Here is an 18866-nt window from a genome sequence, read left to right on the forward strand (position 1 = left end):
AATTATAAAGATCAATTTCTAAAAGCCAGAGATCCTATTGACAGGGCAACATCTCTTCTTAAATGTAACATTCTTCTACGTCTTGCCTCTGCGCAAATAAAACCGAAATAAATAAAATGAAGAGATGAGAATATGTATAGTCCTGCACTCTACAAATCTTGTGTTTATCGAAGAGTGACAAGAAGAAAAGCGCTGAAATAACGTCGAAATAATTCATATTCAGGAAGAACCAAATATGTGGGAGAAGATGCTCTGGTTAGATGAGATTTTGTAGTTATGCAAAATGTCACATGTATTGGATATCCAACACCATGTTATCCAATCGATCCCTAACTACTAACAGTAGTGGCAGCATCATGCTGTGGAGAGGGTTTTATTCTGCACAGACAGGAAATAAAAGCTCTTATCTAAACCTAACTCATTCATTCTGAAACTAAAATTATAAATAATTAAATCATCAAAGAAACAAAACATACAAGCAAATACTTCAGGCACAAGATGAGCCAAGAATATCGTCACCATGTCTCCAACATGTCAAATAACATAAATAATGCAAACTGCTGTGAAGGATGTCTCGTTTTCCTTCTTTAAAATGTTATCAACAACCAAAGCAAACAGCAGAAACTCGTCGATCTCATCAACTCCCTTTGCACCAAATCTTTGCCCGAGTGTCTGGCACTTTATGGTGACACAAAGCCTCAGTGGGCGTTGCCCTGCGTCTAATGTTGCCAGTCTAATGGAGGGCTTGCCAGCGAGTGAAACTGCCAGGGTGCCAATTAAGACATACGATTACGCACTGAGGCGTCCTTCTCATTTCCTCCTACTACATTCTTTCCTTTTGTTTTTTTTGTGGGTTTTTTCCACAACAATTGCCGTCATACCTCACTGCTCTTGAGCCAGTTTCTCTCCTGCTCTGCTTCATCACCTGCTTGATTCTCTTTTCTGACTCTGCCTCACAGCTTGGCTCTTTAGCAGAAATAATAGGCTGGTGACCTGAGAAAACCCGTCATCCCTCTACGGTCCTCAACTACACAAAAAGACGCCTTTGAGGAAGTGCCATCTGGTTTTTCACATCTCCCTCCCACTCACTCTCTCAGGCCATCTTGAAACACTGAGGAAGCTTGCTGAGGTAATCACGGCCTCCAGCGTTGACACAGTAAGCAAACGCTTCCCATAATTATACATGTTCGCTCATGATGCGGAGTGAGTTAGGGGTATTCACCGAGGAAAGGTTCGCAGGCTTTTGTAATCTGAGCTAACAGTTGAGTAAAGCCTCCACAGGCAGAGATTTCAACACAACTGTTAAATTAGGCTTCCCGCTTGTGTGAATAAAAAGCTTTAAAGGATTTCCAGATGAGCACCTGATGTGTTGTTACATTGCATTAGATTTTAATAAACAAAAAGGCCAGTGAATTTTAAAGTGGCAGTTCTGAGTGAGTTTTGTAATTATTTGCAACACAACAGGAGGGGGGGAAATAAACAAGTGAGGAGAGTAACCTGAATTCAGCAGTTATTGAGTTATTACAAATTGTGGCTATGCAAAAACACTGACACCTAACAGGTTACATTTTTTGTCTATAAAAATGATTTTTGATTTTGTAATTTTTATTGCTGCATTTATAATAATTTTTTTCTAGAGTCAAGGTGGTACAGTCTGGACAAGTGGATTTTTTCATGAAAACAAAACAAAAGAAAAAACGACACAATTATACTTTCTCAAACAAATTTGTGGAAATGTACAGCGGCTAATTAATCTAAGATCAATATTTTTGGATGGTTAGAGGCATTGGGAGGATCAACATGTCTATGTGGAAAACAAACACAAAGATCAAAACTTAAACCCAGTTTTGCAGAAACAACTTTTTCCAATGTGAGGTCTAATTCAGCTCACAGCAGCTATTGTCTTGTAGCTGCAATAATTTAATAAATACACATTATGAACTTTTTAAAAACTTTTCTCTAAAAATCTCAATCCAAAATTTATTTTGTAAAATGTAAAACTGAATATTGGAAAACTGAATCTAGAAAAAAAAAAAAAGAGATTTCAGTATTAGGAACAAGACTTTTTTAACTAGATTGCATTGTTTTATAATCAAGATAAATAATACGCTAAATTAAAGTTGTTCCACGATGAGAGCAGCTCATTTGATGTGTGGGAGGCTGGTCAAGGTTTCACCATTACAAAGTGATCAACAGCTCCGATTATGAATCTAATACTATCAACGCTTCTCATCTAATCTAACTAGTCACTCAACTAAAATTACAAACCTTGAATGATGGCCCACAGGTGAGGTAATGTTTCCATGTGCGTCAATGTTGAATGAACTAAGCGTGGGAGAAAGAAAGAGATGGACCGTCTGCATTCATCTATCCTTACTGAGGCCAAAATGATAATTTAGAGAGCAATCTATCAGGAGCTCACTTCATCATGCTGAATATTATTAAGAAGAAACCTGGAAGGCTGTGTTATTCAGATCAAACACGTCTACTGACTAATTCAAAATTGGTTGTTAAAATTCAGATCATGAACAGATGAGTGGAACAGACACATTTGGGAGCTCGTTGTTTTTGAGATCATGTCTTTCATTGCGACTTCAATTAACAAATAAAAAGAAATTGGGGAAAGTGAAAAGTGACGACTGAATGATCTCTCAAGGAACCACAAAATACAACCCCATTCCCAGCCCTCAAATGAAAATAAATAAAGAATGAAAAAGTCGTTTCTCTTTCTCTTCCTGGTTCTCATTCAGGCAGGTGATATTAGAAATGCATTAGCATGCACCTGTCTTTTAATTAGGCTGCTAATTTAGTCTGGGGTTGACTGTCCTCATCAGCATGTGTGACATCAGCATCAGCTGACCTACAGGAACCCTCAGCCATCGTTCTCCTCGTTTTTCCAAACACCTCATATCCCTTCTCTACCCAGCAGTGAGCAGACCATCATTAAGAAGGCCTGGCTCGACTCATCAATAATTAAAGAGCCAAAATCATGTAGAATTCACTAAGAACCCTTTCTGCCTCGTGTTGTACTTATGAGCCGTGAACTGATTAATATTTCATCTGTGCACGTGTACGGCAGTGTGTACGTGAGAAACAAAGAGAGAAAGAGAGACATGTGTCAAGGTTAATTCGTTCTCTCATCAAGCGAGTTCTTTCGCAGTCAAACACGTCTCCACTTTCTGCTCCACTGGTGACACACATAGCGCTCCTAACAAAGTAGGAGACGTAAAATGTCCTGTAAGAGAACAGCCTGTTAAAGGTAAGCACTTGTATCTGGACTGCTGTGCTCTGCTAAGAGAGAATGAAACCATGACAGATCACAACTGTCTTTAAAAGGGTATTTTGCGGTTCTTAATAAAAATAAAATAAAATAAAACCTCAAGTTCTGCTTAACTTAAACAGGACATGGAGATTGGAACAAGAAACAGGCAAAAGGGCAGAATAATCTAACAATGAGCAAGGAAAACCCAGGAGCTCAAATACAGAGAAACTAACTGATCAGAGGAAATGTGGTACAGCTGTGACAAAGAGACAGCGGGGAACCTGAGGGAATAGATGAATTAACACAAAGGGAGTTCAGGGTATACAGAACAAAATAAAAAGTCTGACAATAATCTAAGAGAATTAAGTTCAAATGTACAAGGAACAGATTAGAAGAATAGACTAACAAACGAAACACAAATATGAACTAGCGAAAGTAAATAAACACTAAGAAAATTATCAAAACACCAAGACAAAAGAAAGCAAAAACCCAAATATCATGACAAACAGAGTCTGTTTCTCAGTTACACACTAATAAATATTCTTCATTGTGTTGTTTGTCTTTAATCATCTTACCTGCTATTGTTTTATGTCAGTATTACTCCCTGTCATGGTGCTGCCACACTGATTAAGTTTTTATGAAAGTTTACTTTATGTCACAATCACCTTCTTTGTACTCGTACCCTTGTGACAGTAAAGCACTCACTGCACTGCTTTTGGCCCTGATCTTAAACTAAACAAACCTTCAACAGAATTTATTGACAGAATAAAATTTAATAAATTCAGCTCAGTGAGAGCTTTGAAAAATTGGATGAATGCAACAAAGTTTGCTTAAAATATGACTAAAGTGGATTCAAATGTTTCAGATCAACAAATATCTGCAGGAAACCCATAAATATGTAAGCTGATGCTAAACCTTACAACAACAGGCAGTTAAATAAAAGTCAAAGAATGAGTTGTTGTACTCGTTCATAACATCTCTCAGAACAATTATTCAGTTCAGTTCAAAATGCTAATCCCATTTCATCGACCACACAGTTGTACAAGCATGATAACGGACTCACCCGCTGAGGACTACAATAAAATCCATGACGTTCCAGCCGTTCCTGAGGTAGGACCCTTTATGAAGCACAAAGCCCAGAGCGATGATCTTTATCCCAGCCTCAAAACAGAACATCCCTATGAAGTAAGGCTCTGTCTTCTCCTGTTGGTGTGAAACAAAGTCAGACAAGCATAAAGAGCTCAAACGTAAAAGCAGCACACTTGCGACGTCTGTCTGCGTTTTAGTTTTCATGTCTGAGTGTCTCACCAGTCTCTTGGACATGGGGGTTTTGTCCTCACCAGGGAGGTGCTGCTCCAGAGCCAAGACAATGCAGTTGGCAATGATGGTGGCGAGGATCATGTATTCGAAAGGAGTGAAAGATTGAAGTTAAGGAGCTCAGCGTTGTGGATGATGACAAAATTCAATTACAGTAAAGTAACACACAGACTGACAAAAACAATAGAAATAGAGGTGATTATTTTTTTAATTACCAATTCTTATCTAAAAGAGGAGGGATTTTAAACTACAGTCCTAGAGAGCTGATCATTTTCGACTTGTTCCCTGGACTAACTCAGCTGAATGTAACGGCTGAACCAATAAATTTCTGCAGACGCATCTAAAAGTTGGAGTTTAACACCAATGATATAGAGTCTATCAGTACAAACACTGCTCCCTTCTTCACTCAATTAACAAAAAGATCATTTTGCAATATAAAACCAACAGTATAAAGTAATCTAACATAGTCAACCTGCTGATTTATAAGTTTTGGGTCTGAGAGGAGGCAGTAATAAACAGCCTGTGCCTTATCTGGGATAAGCTGCAGCGCAAAAAGATGCAGAAATAGACAAAAAGAAAGTCGCTATTAGAGAGGGATGAGAGAGAGGTCCTGAGAAATGATTGTATAAACAGGGTCAGTCCTACTATAAACGGCTCATTGCATCTATTATGAGAGCTGTGCGGGTTGTTGGTTAAAATCTGGCTGGCCTTTATCTAATACTTTGTGTGGGTACTTTCCTCTCACCTGGTTATGTGCAGAAGGCAGCTTAAAGAAAGAAGAACAGAGCAGAGAGAAGAATGCACCAAGAGGAAGTGATAAACAAGAGAAGTAAGCCGATCACTGAAGGAGAAGATTATGTTATACAGACAGTAAGATGCTTGAGAAGCAGCACAGTGAGGAGGAGGCGAGTGGAGCTGGACAGATCGATGTTGTGTTGGCAGTTTTATCCAGCAGGGTCACTCAGGAACAAATGAGTGATGAGAAGTTAAATAAAAAGAGCAAACAAAATACTCCTACAAGCCTATAGGGGCCATGAGATAAAACAGGGTTGCACTTCAGATTGGCTGCTGGGAGGACAAACAACAGTAAACAACAGAAACAAGAAAATAAGTGTGAAAAGAGTCCCAGTGACCTGCCGCTGTAGAAATTCTCACATGAAAGGTATTTTTGATTCTTTTGCTACAGATGTTCATTTTAAGAAGCCTTTTAAATTTGATATTTGGTCCAATGCAACAAAATAAGGAAGGGGAAAGGAAAGTGAAGAAATGAAGATGGAAAGACAGGGGAGGAGGGTATCCAAGCAACAGCATCCTCTTCCAGCCACCGAAAGTCAGCGTTACAAAACTGTTACCGGGCAGCTGACGTGTGCCTGTGGAGGCATCTCATGTGCAGCCACACTGAAGCTAGACTTTGACACTATGCATCGCACTAAACAACAGCAAAGAATTGGTGAGAAATAAATGACAAAATCACTACTAACCATGACTGAAAACACTAATTATTCTTTCCCAGGTAGAACAATTAAAGGATTTCAATTACACCCTTTATTTTTTATTTATTTCTTTGTTGTTGCTATTTGTGGCTTAATCCAAATGTGCAATGCAGAGGTGATTTTTTATTATTATTGTGAAGGAAGTAAAGAATAAATTGACAACTTGTCAAAGAGGAGAAGAGTTCTAAACAATTTTGGGGGGAGGAAGTCTGCTGACTGGACTGATCAGGCAAAAGATTGAACTTTAAGGCTGGGACATAAAGACACTATCAAGGCACAGCTTAGATATGCACAAAAATACCAACAGTGCTGCTTTCCTGCTCATGTTTATACCTTAAAAAACAGGATTTGTCTCATCAGGAACATGTCCATCTACAAGAAAGAGCTTACTGTGTTTTTGTTTTTGACCGTTTCCACACCACTACACCTCCATACCACAGGGTGTCATGATACTTCAGATTTTTGTTGAATTTTTACACATACAAGCTAAATGCTATTCTACTGCTGTAGAAAATTATTGAAACAAGTAACTACTACAGTATTAACACACAAAAAGTAATTCAAGAAGCACAAACAGAACTGATATGTCTGAACAAGAATCGTCAGCCTCTTCTAAACATTCATGATCTAATAATGTTAAAACGCCCACTTCTACAGGAAATGTGATGGATGCTGCTCCACTTTCCACTCGGCTTGCAGGAAAACCTTACTTTCTCATTATGCTCTGGGCATGAGAAATAAAATGTATTGTAATCATTTGTTTTTATGTATAAAATGCCAGAAATTGCTCATTACATGTGCTGGAAATCACCTAAAGTTTTATGTCTGTTGTATTAATAGTACTATAATGACATCAGAGGTCTACTTTTTATGTTTATATATTTATATTTTGGATCAAATCTGCAGATGTTGTCATCCTAATGACGACATACATTTCTTCCTCTCATCAACCATAAATGATGGCATGATTAATTATTAACTCGAGAATACATTTATATTAGCAGGTTGGGCTTCATAACTTATCAGACATTTTTCAATCTTTTCTGAGAAATTCTACACGTTATGGTTTTGAGGTTTTTCTTTGCCTTTTCAGCAGCTCCTGGGGGGAAATGTCTGACTTATTTTTGGTTGGCTATTCTTAGTGCTCCTATCTGACTTGCTTCCTATCTTTCCTGCATTTTCAGTAACTATTGGAAGTTTCCAGCTTCACCCTCAACAATTTCACTGCTTGTCCATCTGAAAAGTCTTTCCTAAACAGCCCTGCAATGCTGAGGATAATTTAAGTATTTATCACTGAAAATACTTTGCTGGTTCTTTACATAGAAAGCAGAGAAGTCATTTAACCTAATTATTATCCACTGAATGTTTTATCATAGTAAAACATTTACAATTTCCTTTACATACAGAAGTGACTTACTCATAACATCAGATAGAAATGCAGCTGATGCTCTCATTTCTCTTCTCCACTTTTTTCATTCTCATTAATCCTCGAAAAAAAAATAAACTTTACTCCCAGTTACAAACTTAACAAGTGTCTCATCAGCCCTTCTTGCTGTTCTGGGTGTCAGCTGACATGCAATATTTGTCGTGATTCGTCTACCAGCTTTAGGAGCGAGGCGTCTCGTGAGCTTTCTGAGTCACAGTGACGCTGGCGCTCTGCCTCGACTCCTCAAACATGCGTGTAAAAATAGACACAGAGACCAGAGTGTGATGCCCCATGCATCTGTGAAAATGCTTAAACACAGATTGGATCCAAACCCCAGTGATTATTGTGTTACGCCGAGGTGAAAATCAAAATGAAGCAAAGGCATCTGAGCCTGGCTTATTGGAAATCTGTAAATGATCTGAGCCATCTGTCGGAGTATGAGCTGGAGCCAGGACTGAATAAATATATACAGAAGAAAAGCCTTGTAATCTGAATTCCTAGGGAAATTGTTCTAAAAAAGAGCAAAGCTTAAATTTGAATTGAAATGGTAAAACACTTAGAAATATTGTGGAATAAATATAAATATAACATTAAAATGTCAGACTCGGCAGAGAGCCGTGATAAAGCTTAATAAATGCAGTAGTCCAGTTAACGCAGGGTCAAACAAGCACTTGTTAGGTGAACTGGTTTAAAGACCGCAGCTCATAGGAACGATGGTAACAACAGGGAGCTTAAGGCAACAAATGGGAGATTCTGATGATTAATGGATAAGGAACAAGATACATGAGCAGAAACCAAGACTTAAACTTTCGTTGAGTCACACAGTACTGTTTTATCATGAAGGACTCTTAGCAGTATGACAGGCTGGCTGTTTGCCAATGTAGCACTCTCACAACCAAAAAAAACAAATGTAAAACAGTGTATGCCACTTTCTGGCAAAGTGCTGTGGTGTAACTGCTGCTGCAACAACAAGTGTCTTGTTGTTGCCTGTTTTTCATATCTGTCTCGTTCTCTTCAACCTTCTCTACGTCTCTCACCAATATGAAAGCAAGCAGCCATAAGTAATTATCGTCTAGTATACATCAATCGATTTTCTAATATCAACTTCATATTGTGACATATTTAAGTGTTAAATTATTTTTTTAAAATCATGTTGTCTGTGGCAATTATTCTCAAAACAGAACATTTCATGCAGGAACTAAAAGCATCCAAACAAACATAAAACCTACCCAAAACCCAAACCCGAGTCATTCTTAAAGCAAAACATAAATATTAAACCCATGAGCAAAAACCCAGATTTAAGCCTGACTTTAAGAGCTTAGTCATGGGATGATTATGGAAAGTTATTTAGTTTCTCAAGTTTGAACCTTTTATACTGTTTTGAAGAGTCATCAGGATACCAGTGAATAAAAATAATAATAATAATAATAATAATAATAATAATAATAATAATAATAATAATAATAATAATAAGTTATTATTATAATAATAATATAATAAAATTATTATTATTATTATTATTATTATTATTATTATTATTATTATTTTGACATTTACAGAGAAATTAGTTTAGGACACAAGGAACACAGGGTCCATCAGGGTCATTTCCATCTTAATTGCCCCTTTTTATTTTCATGCAAGGATGCAATTTAGTTAGAGGAAAATTAATGATCCATCTCAACTCCAATGAGACTCCAGAGGAATATATATGGGTTTTACAACCTTAATGGAATTGTTATTACAATCTTCACCTGTGTAATTTTAATCCTCAGTGAAGCTTAACAAAAGAACAACATCCTGAAAATATAATTGAAGACCAGTGTGGTGACCTTGTTCCACTGTTTTAAACTTAAACCTCCATATCTCCTTATCTGCCTGCACTAATGATGAAACAAACTATTAAATCCAACAATCAATTATTTAGAGGTACATCTTCTCAATGGGAAACTTCCCACTGCAGGGGATCCCGGTGGGGATCAGACAAGAGGAGCAGCTGCCAGTCCTCAGCAGGCCTGCAAGTCTAACCTGAGCCTGAGTGCTTCATTAAGCCCTGGCTCTTCCTGCCAGGCCTCCATCAGCCTCCATCAGCTACGCCCTCAGGCAGCCAAGCTTGAGTCAGACTCAGGCGTGTACAAATGTAACCACGCCTTGCTCTAGTGAGCCACCACTGAGGTTGTTAGTGACAAGGTGCGCTCAAACAAATCCAGAAAGGTGTCATGTGATTGTATAAGCTCACCCACACCACTCAGCCAATCACAGGAGCCTCTGGATGTTCGTTGAATTGATCATCCTCTGTTAATTGAGCACTCAGAGAAGAAAAGAGGCTCTTACTGGGAAGCGACAGCTTCAAGTTGTGCTGCAAACACAAGTCTGACCTTTACCAGATGTCCTGCAGAGATAAGAGATTATAAGAGTGTGTGTGATAACCACTCTACCACTACTAATGTATGTTCATGATTTGCACGACTCTCACTTGAGACAAATGTCTATTGGATACCCTGATAAATAGCATGTATGTGCCAGTTTCTAGCTTTGAGGTAACAAAACTATTCAAAGGTAAAAGCCTCAGTGATATGGACAAATGGAACATTTTCAGGTAGCAAAAAAAAACAAACAAAAGTCCTATCTAAGCAGTGAGAGCAGGGGTGTCAAACTCCAGTCCTTAAGGGCCACTGTCCTGCATAATTTAGATGTGCCACAGGTAGAAAATACTGGAATGAAATGGATAAATTACCTCCTTCTTGTGTAGATCAGTTCTCCAGAGCCTTGCTAATGACCTAATTATTGTATTCAGGTGTGGTGCAGCAGAGGCACATCTAAAAGTTGCAGGGCAGCGGCCCTTTAGGACTGGAGTTTGAGACCCGTGAGTTAGAGGAATGCTATTCTTTACAAACGTGATGCTATGAAGAAACAAATTCTTACTAACAAATGTTTCTTACAGGCTTGGCAGTAAGTCAAACAGGTCATTCCAGGCTGGGCACTGAAGTAAAAATAAAACATAAAAAAAATTTATTTAAACAACAAATATTTTTAGTGTAGTACTATTCAGCTTGTTAGCTAAGCTATTATTTTGTTTCTGTTAAAAATATATAAACATTTTTGACAGCAGTCAGTTACTAAAACAAAGCATAAACCTTTTACCTGTCATTATCATAATTTGATATTCAATCAAAATTACGCCAGAATTTTGTTGATGGCTACATGAAGCATGTGGCTGAGATATAATTTGTATGGGATATTTAACCAAATATCAAAGAAGTGTATAATTGTTTATATGTATAATTTTGATCCAGTTTGATTTAGAGAAACTCCACAATAAATCCAGATTTGTACATCAAAAATTCTAGTTTTACTAAATCCTTGTAGCTGTATAATCCTGGAAGATGAGTGTTTTAAATGTATCATTAAAAGTCCAAGGTCAATGTGAATTTCATGACAATGAAAGCTATTAAGTGTCTGAGCGGATCTGTATCAGTGTGGTTAATCTAAAAGCCTTCTGTTAGCCTGGCAACAAAACAACGACAACAAAACACCAGGAAGTCACTGCACCAAGCTGAGAAAATGAAGATATTCCATAAAAAAAAAAACAAACACCTAAAATCTGCAAATCTATAATTTGGGTGGATTAATGCGAAGAAATTTGATGAAACATGTAAACTGGGGACTTTATCCTTGCACTGGTGAATGAAACATTTGGTCTGGCATGAGCTGCATCTTTCCCTCTCCTTTCCTCTTGGCTCCAGTTCATGATAAACAGACACCGCATCCAACACTCTACAAGGAGCAACTAACCATATTTGCCTAAATGTCAAGTATTCCCTGTAATCCCTGCTGAATATATTAGTCTTGCACTTGCATCTTTCAAGGCTTATGTTTTGCCCCTGAAGCTTCTTATAGGGACTGTGTTGATATCAGTTTGTTTACATGTTTTGTTAAGCTTAAATACATTGCATACGCTCATGTATGCATCTACTGTGGTTTATTGTTCTGATTTTTGATAAGAGCTCAGCACCACTCTCCTCAAAATCTTAATATCAAACAACAGAATATGACGTGGTGAGTTATGACTAGCCGTATGGCACGGCGATCAGACAATATTGCATATAATTCCTTTTAATGCCTGTTAATCAGATACAGTGGAGCTCATTCTACGTAACAGGACACTCCCTACACAGAGCAAATTAACCTGGAGGTTATTAAGCCTGGCCGCTTTCCTTCTGATCACAACAGCACCCACAGCTCTTTGATTTTGATTTGGAAAGGGAAATAAAATGTACCAGCAGGTGCAGTTCTAGTGCAGCTTGGTTAATAGACAAACCAGTGGTGAATTGGAAAATCTCTAGTGTGATTCACACGCAGATCCCAGATTAAAGATTTAAGGCCAGAAAAAAACAAAAAAAACAATGGGCAGCAGTCGTCAACAAAAGAAGGCTCCTTCTATTAGGTGTGTTTATAAGCTCAGGAGTGGAGCAGTCAGTCAGTCAGGAAGCCGCTGAATGGAGCAGAACAATAGTCTGTGAACAGGCCACACCTGGCCTGGACACCTGGTGAGCTGTGCAGCAGCAGCAGCAGCAGCAGCGGCAGCATAAACACGCCGCCAATCGACACTTGTGTGTGCCGCATCCCCTGCAACAGGCGGCGCGAAACAGTAAAACTGTTTTGAAAGTAAAGCAACAAGTTGGTTTCTATCAACACCAGGAACGTAATGGATGGGTTTCATTTCAAGCCTCATGAAAACAACAACAAATACACATAAACAACTGAATTATGTGTGAACATTTAATCTGGGCTGAATTAAACTATACAAAAAGGATTTGGATTGTAATGGACTCTACACCAAACAGGCACAAAATTATGACCAAGCATTGGCAATCTGGCCTGCAGCAGTATGACCCCTTAGCATAGCAATGTGGTTCTGATATCGCATCAGCAATAAAACTTCTTCAGCTCTTTGAACTACTTGTCTTTTGGATCGGCACATATGGGTCAGGCTTTGCTCCCCACATGCACCAGAAGCCCTGATGCATTTCCACTTCTGATGGCCGTCTACTACTGTAAACCTTGTTAAACATACTGAAATCCTGATCCTTGCCACTCATTTCCTGCTTCTAGCACCTCAACGCTGAGAACAAAATGTTCACTTGCTGCCAAAAATATCCAACTAACAGGTGCCATGACGAAAGGATGATCAGTGTTATTCACTTCACCTGTGAAGCCCTGAGCTGACCTTACAAAATAAACTGAAAACATAAACACATATTATGATTTCATTAATTTATCAATGCATAGTTGTGCTTAATTAGTACAATTATCAAGATTATGTTCATCTGCTGACAGGTGGAATCAGCAGCTCTTCATGACGTAACGCTGACAGAAAGGGTTTAAAGCCATGAACAGCAAAGCTCTTGTGTTGCTTTGCTTTGGCACGTTTTTCAGCATCAAAACAGAAGCAAATGACACGTGCATTACTCAGGGACAGTTTCCCATCTTCTATAATTTAACTTCATTACAAAACAAGAAGCTAAATACTTTTTAGTGATCAATCTTTTTAATAGAACAGATTTTGCATAATTAAGCAAAATTAAACACCTCTGTACCACAAGTGCTATCCATGGTGCTGAAACTTCATATGTTTGTTCTACAGGCCAAAAATGAAACAAACATTTCCAAGCAGCCACAACTTTCTGTTTGATAGGCTTTTCTTAAAAACCAGTAAAAGTTTGGTGGATTTTGGAATATATTTTAGGCTAGAAGATTTGCCATGGTCAAAACTTCAATATCAAAAGGACAAAACTAACAACAACAAAAAAAAACAAACAAACAAAAAAAAAACATATTATATGCCTTACTGTTGTGAAAGTTGTGAAAGCTACTTCAAAGGGAAAAAGGGCCTTATTTATTTTTAGATCGAGTGCTCCAGTTTGGATTTGGAGCACTTGATCCAAAACCAAGTGCTCTATAACTGATAAATGACATGTGCAAATGAATGAGATTAGGTAAATAATCCCTTTTATTTTTCTTAAAGGTGAAACTCTGCAGTATTGTGAAAGTAATTAGACGATTGTTATGCCAGGTTGGGTGTGGATAAACTCTTAAAATCAGACTTTGTTGCACAGTGAGTATTGGTGACAGTTTACCTACCTCTTATATTTTCCATTTAGACACTTTGAACAAACAAGGTTAGTGTGATACATCCGTGCAGAGCGAAAAGAAAGAGAAAAAAAGGATATGGCCACTCAGTGATTTTCTTAGCATACTTCCGGACCACGTTGTCCTCTCCGAAGATGAATAGCGACCTGTTGACGGTGAAGCAGTTCTCCCTAACCGGGATGGGGTTGTACAGGGCCATGGTGCGGGCGCGCTGCGCTTTGGTCTGCTTGAACGCCGGGGAGATCCCACCTGTGGACATGGCTGCTCCATCGCGGTTCCTGTTGCGCTCCGATCCTCCATCCCCAGAGCTCAACAAGCCCGGGACGTCGTCTCCAAAGCGGGCCATTCTATCGGGAAGACGGGGTTGAGGAGAGGAGAAGGAAAGCGGGTTATTGGGCTACAGTCCTCCACAAAGCAGGGCGCGGTGCCACGATCACAGCGCCAGCAGCGCGTTGAAGAGATCTTGTTTGGTTGCAGTATTTTGCGGGAACATAATTGCTGATTAACTTCAAAGTTGAGCAAACAAACCCCAGAAAAAATATTTTAAGTCACACAAATTAAAGAAAAAGTGAGTCAACTCCTCATTTAGCGATCCGCCGTTTAAAATGAACCTGTCGGCGGTGCTTCATTTCACTCCATTTGTATCCAGCCGACGACTAACGTCTGAAAAACAACATCTGCAACAGGTCACATCCCCAAACTGCAGGAGAGGCAGCTCGATCCGTGGATTTCGTTAAATAAACCAGCAACACTCCACCGTCTAACTGAGAGCGCATCTCTCCTCTCTCCTCTGCTCTGTTGACAACCTGATCACCATCCTACCACTGAGCACGACGGAAAAATGAACTCAAGTATTTTCCACAACATTTTTCCCTCGAAAACAAGGCGAACAAAAGCCACCTGTTAACAAAGAGGGGAAAGAAGAAAAAAGGGGGGGAAAGACTCAATCTATTGGGCTGCGGGAGGACCATAAAGGGAGCGTGTCCAGTTTCCCTGCAGTGTGTGAGAGCAGAAGGAAAGGACACAACTGCGACAGGATCAACACACCTCACCTAACCTCTGTCCAACCTAGATCTGACGGCACATAAAGAGAAGGAAAACAATTAACCATGCAAGCTGTAATCCACACTGAAATTATAAAACAAATAAGGTAGATTTTGTCCCCATATTTCAGCTAATTATCCATTGCTTAGAGAGTAATGCAAATCAAAGGATGTACAAGTTCTATGATTTCGCAGAACATCTAGTACGTTTTTAGAAAGTAAATATTCATGCGTTTCACTGGTGACCGGTCAGCTGCCATATAAATTGGTGTCACGCAATATTCGTTTGTTGAGCGTGCGTGGTCACGCGTCAGGGCAGACAGCTTCATGCTGGTCATGCATCAGAACTGAAGGTTGGGTGTGAAGGTGGAGGGAGTAAACACCTGTTGTGGAACATCGAGGGACAAAAAGCCACTATAAAGGAAGACAGCAGCAAGCACCTTTAACTAATTACAGGCTTCAACTCCAGTGAGCTGCTGCTGCTTCTGCGTGCTGGCTGCAGATGATTATGCTGGAATCATTTTTGAATGTTTCTCCAGTAGAAGGAATTATTTCAAAAAGAGAAAAAGGTTACTAAAGACAATTCTGGTGTAACATTATAGTCCTCTATCTGTAAAGTTGCTGCAAATAAATCTAATACAAAGGCCAAAATCAACCATAAACGGATTAAAGAGGCATCCGTTTCAAAAAGCTTCTTCCCGAATGTCATAAACTTCCACTACAGACACTAAAAGCTGCAGGCCATGAAGAATGAAATCATTATTTAACAAATCTACTGAAAATGATCTGGGGTTAGACATTATCCAGAATATGCATTTAGAGTAGGATGCCAATCATGAGTGGAGGAATAATAATTTCTTCAACTTTAAATGGTTTATAATAATGTAAGTCCTTTATTTGGAGAGTTTGGTTTACTTGTTACATGAAGAGCATAAATGTCCTCTGCAGATTGGTGACATTTACACAGAAAGTACAAATATGTATATAAAAAAACCTTTCAAATAAATTTCTGTTTTATTCCAGTAGTAAAACTCAAAACTTGGCAAAGACAACAAAAGCAATATTTTAATTTCAGTAGATTTAGTTAGACTGTGAACAAAATCTTGCATTAAAAATAATGCTTTTTAAGAAAAACAACATTTTTACAATTACCAGTCCTTCCCAATGGATGAAATACACTCATTCAAATCTGAGTGTTTTAAACATTGAATTTTTTATCTTGCAATTATGCATATGAATTTTGCTTTTTGCTTTAAATTTGGCACCATAAATTTCACCTGGAATAATTCAACTGCAGAAACCTTCTGGAAAAATTAACCTTAAAAAAAGTGCACTTGCAAATATTGTGACCTTGCGGTGACCCAAGCAAACATAATCAGCACCAGTAAGCAGAGGTGGTTTCTGATATGGGAAACATGGGCAACCGCCCAGGACGGCATCTCGTGGGGGTGGAACGAGACTCCCCCATTCTTCTGTGTTCAAATCAAAGTCAAATGTCTTTTATGATTTTTTTATACATAGTTATTTGATTGTTATGATTTGAGTCTTTTTAGATCTCATATCCATGAAACAAATTTACTAAAGAACAACATTCATTCTTTAAATGCGACAAGTCTCTTATGAACCACTGCATGCTGTGAATCATATGGGAGCAGATTTATAACTAGGCAACATTAGTCTTCCTCACGGGCTTCACTTTAATGGGATTACTAGGAGGGTGGAAGCAGAATACAATCCAGCAGCTATCAGCACTTCATTTAACTGGGAGAGAAAACTGGTGGTAATGGGTAAGAAGACAAGAAAAAAAGGGGAACTGAACCACAGGAGAGAGCGTGAACCAAAACACTGGCACTGATGAGGATTTTGTTGATGGCAGTATGACGAAGGCAGTGATCAATGGCGTGTGGCCTCCAACTCATTAGAGCTCGAACCTATTACAAGAAATAAAAATAGAACAGACGAAAAAGCATCAAGTTTGACATCCTCTGCACCCAATTCTAGAAGAGCTAGTTAATGTGAAAAGTGCTTCATGCCAAACCAGACAATTGTTAAACAATAAATGTGCCTTTCATTCTGTTTAATAGTAAGCATGTTACATACCGCTTCTGGCATGAGGAGAAGTGAAAGGTGAGTTACAATAACTACAAACTCTAGAAGGATAGAGGGTTTTGAAAACATTCAGATGAAAATCTAAAACAAACTATGAAATGGGTTTATGTGCAATAAATTGCCTTCTGAAGTTGTTCATCTATATTTCCATGTCAGTATAAACCCAGGTGTTCTATAAAGGCCTCAAGAGTTCGCTGGAGAAAATTAATGAGCAAACAACATCATGACAACCAACTAGCACAGACAGACAAGGAAGGAAGTTGTGAAGAAATGTAAGACATTTTTAGACTGTGAAACGATATACAAAAGGTTTGAAAATCCCAGAGAGCACAAAAATTGAAAGATTATGAAATAACTGCAAGAAATGGTAATCCACCAAAATTGGCAAGCTCTCAAAGGAGAGCATTAACAAAAGAAAACTGTGGTAACTCTGGAGGAGCTGCAGAGATCCAAATCAAAAGAGTGGTAGGAAGAAAGCCATTGTACAACACATCCAATGGTGACACACGTAAACAGCATCATGCTGTGGGGAAGCTTTTCTTCTCAGAGAACAGGGCAATCCTCAAGAAAGAAAAAAAAATGCAGAGAGGCTTCACTTTCTAGAAGGAAAATGCCACAAAACATACTGCCAGAGTTACAACGAAATATCTAAGATTAAGCCATATTATTGTACAAGAATTGTGAAGTCAAGGTCTAGACCAAAATCCAATCTATAAGACTTGGAAATAAATTCTTACAGATGACATCTATTCCGCTTGCGTGTCAAAAAACTACATTTTGAGGAATATATTTAAAGGTCACCCAAAGTTTTAGATTACACCTCATTTAACACAAGATTCAAGATTGTAATTCATTTATATAATAATTTTTCTATGCACACAGTCTCCCCAACATGACTGTTTCTGCTAGAAGAAGTAAAAGTTGGACCCATCAGCTAACGCGAGGCAAATAAAACACACAATTCACACTTTGCTTCAAGTCCAACAGAGAGACAGAGGTGAGGAATCTGAGTGTGTCTGAGCTCAACATGTCAACACATTTTCATCAGAGTGGAGAATGCTGCTGATGACGGCTATGGGAGGGCCTTTAATTGTGCAGTTACAAACGAGAAGACGAAAACACACTCGGGGAGCAGCAGGATCACACCACGTCAACATCCTTTGAGAGTTTCGCAATAGTTTCTCCAGTGGTGATCTTATTAGTTCATTCCCTTCATTACCACATTATCACAGAGCTTGAATCAGCTCACTTTTAATGAACTTCTCAAGGTTTATGTTGTTTGGTGTAGGAGAATTGAAAACTCAGAATATTATAACGTTTAGCCACAAGAGGACTGGATTTAGTCCTAGGTAGGTTTATGACATAAAAAAAAAAAAAAAAAAAAAAAAGATTAAATCAAGGAAACAATGCCACAGCAGATAAATATAGAGAACATCAACAGACAAAAGCACAGAGAAAACAAAAGATCGAAGAAATATACTGACATTCCAATGCTTCTTGTTGCTTCAGAAAACATTTAAGATGAGCCTTTGAAACGCAGTATGAAGTGAGGCTGCGACAATTCCTCAATCACTCGAATGATTTGATTTCAAAATCTTACCCTTCGGTTATTATGTTGTTTATTTCCCCACGCAGTTACGTGTTTCACGGGGTAAATGTATCCACAGTGTTTCACTGTTAAGATTAATTGTGATGCAATTCCTCAATCACTCGAATGATTTGATTTCAAAATCTTACCCTTCGGTTATTATGTTGTTTATTTCCCCACGCAGTTACGTGTTTCACGGGGTAAATGTATCCACAGTGTTTCACACCATGTTTCTGTTAAGATTAATTGTGATGAAGATAAACAGGAGATTGTAAGTCTCTATCAATAAAAGAGAAGCAAAGATCCTCTACAAGTTGCATTACACGACAACGTTAACAATGACTTTTGCAGATGGATGTATTTCTGTAGACAAAGTGATTCTGTCGTGATAGCTACAGGCAGAAGTATCATCTTGATTCATCTTGAACAAACCTGAGTGCAGATGTGAGTGAGTAAATCTTACATTGATGAGCTGTAA

At 38.4% G+C, this 18866-nt stretch overlaps 1 protein-coding gene across 5 annotated transcripts in view; it reads right to left on the reverse strand.

The window, feature by feature from the left end:
- The window catches only part of LOC122838482 (voltage-dependent R-type calcium channel subunit alpha-1E), a 98254-nt gene that overhangs the window by 48723 nt on the left and 30665 nt on the right, over nucleotides 1–18866 (reverse strand). For 4 of the 5 annotated variants that reach the window (XR_006371900.1, XM_044129160.1, XM_044129161.1 and 1 more), the window contains exons 4-6: nucleotides 13729–13995; nucleotides 4571–4676; nucleotides 4326–4465 (exon numbers count right to left, since the gene is read on the reverse strand). Coding sequence is in view for 4 of the 5 variants with exons in the window: in XM_044129160.1 (XP_043985095.1) it covers nucleotides 4326–4465; nucleotides 4571–4676; nucleotides 13729–13995 (513 nt within the window). In the remaining variant the exon portion in view is untranslated. Of the gene's footprint in view, nucleotides 1–4325; nucleotides 4466–4570; nucleotides 4677–13728; nucleotides 13996–18866 lie in introns of those variants that run through there. The other variant, XM_044129162.1, reaches the window with a different exon arrangement.

Source organism: Gambusia affinis, linkage group LG10, assembly GCF_019740435.1.
Source record: "Gambusia affinis linkage group LG10, SWU_Gaff_1.0, whole genome shotgun sequence".
Lineage (NCBI taxonomy): Eukaryota > Metazoa > Chordata > Actinopteri > Cyprinodontiformes > Poeciliidae > Gambusia > Gambusia affinis.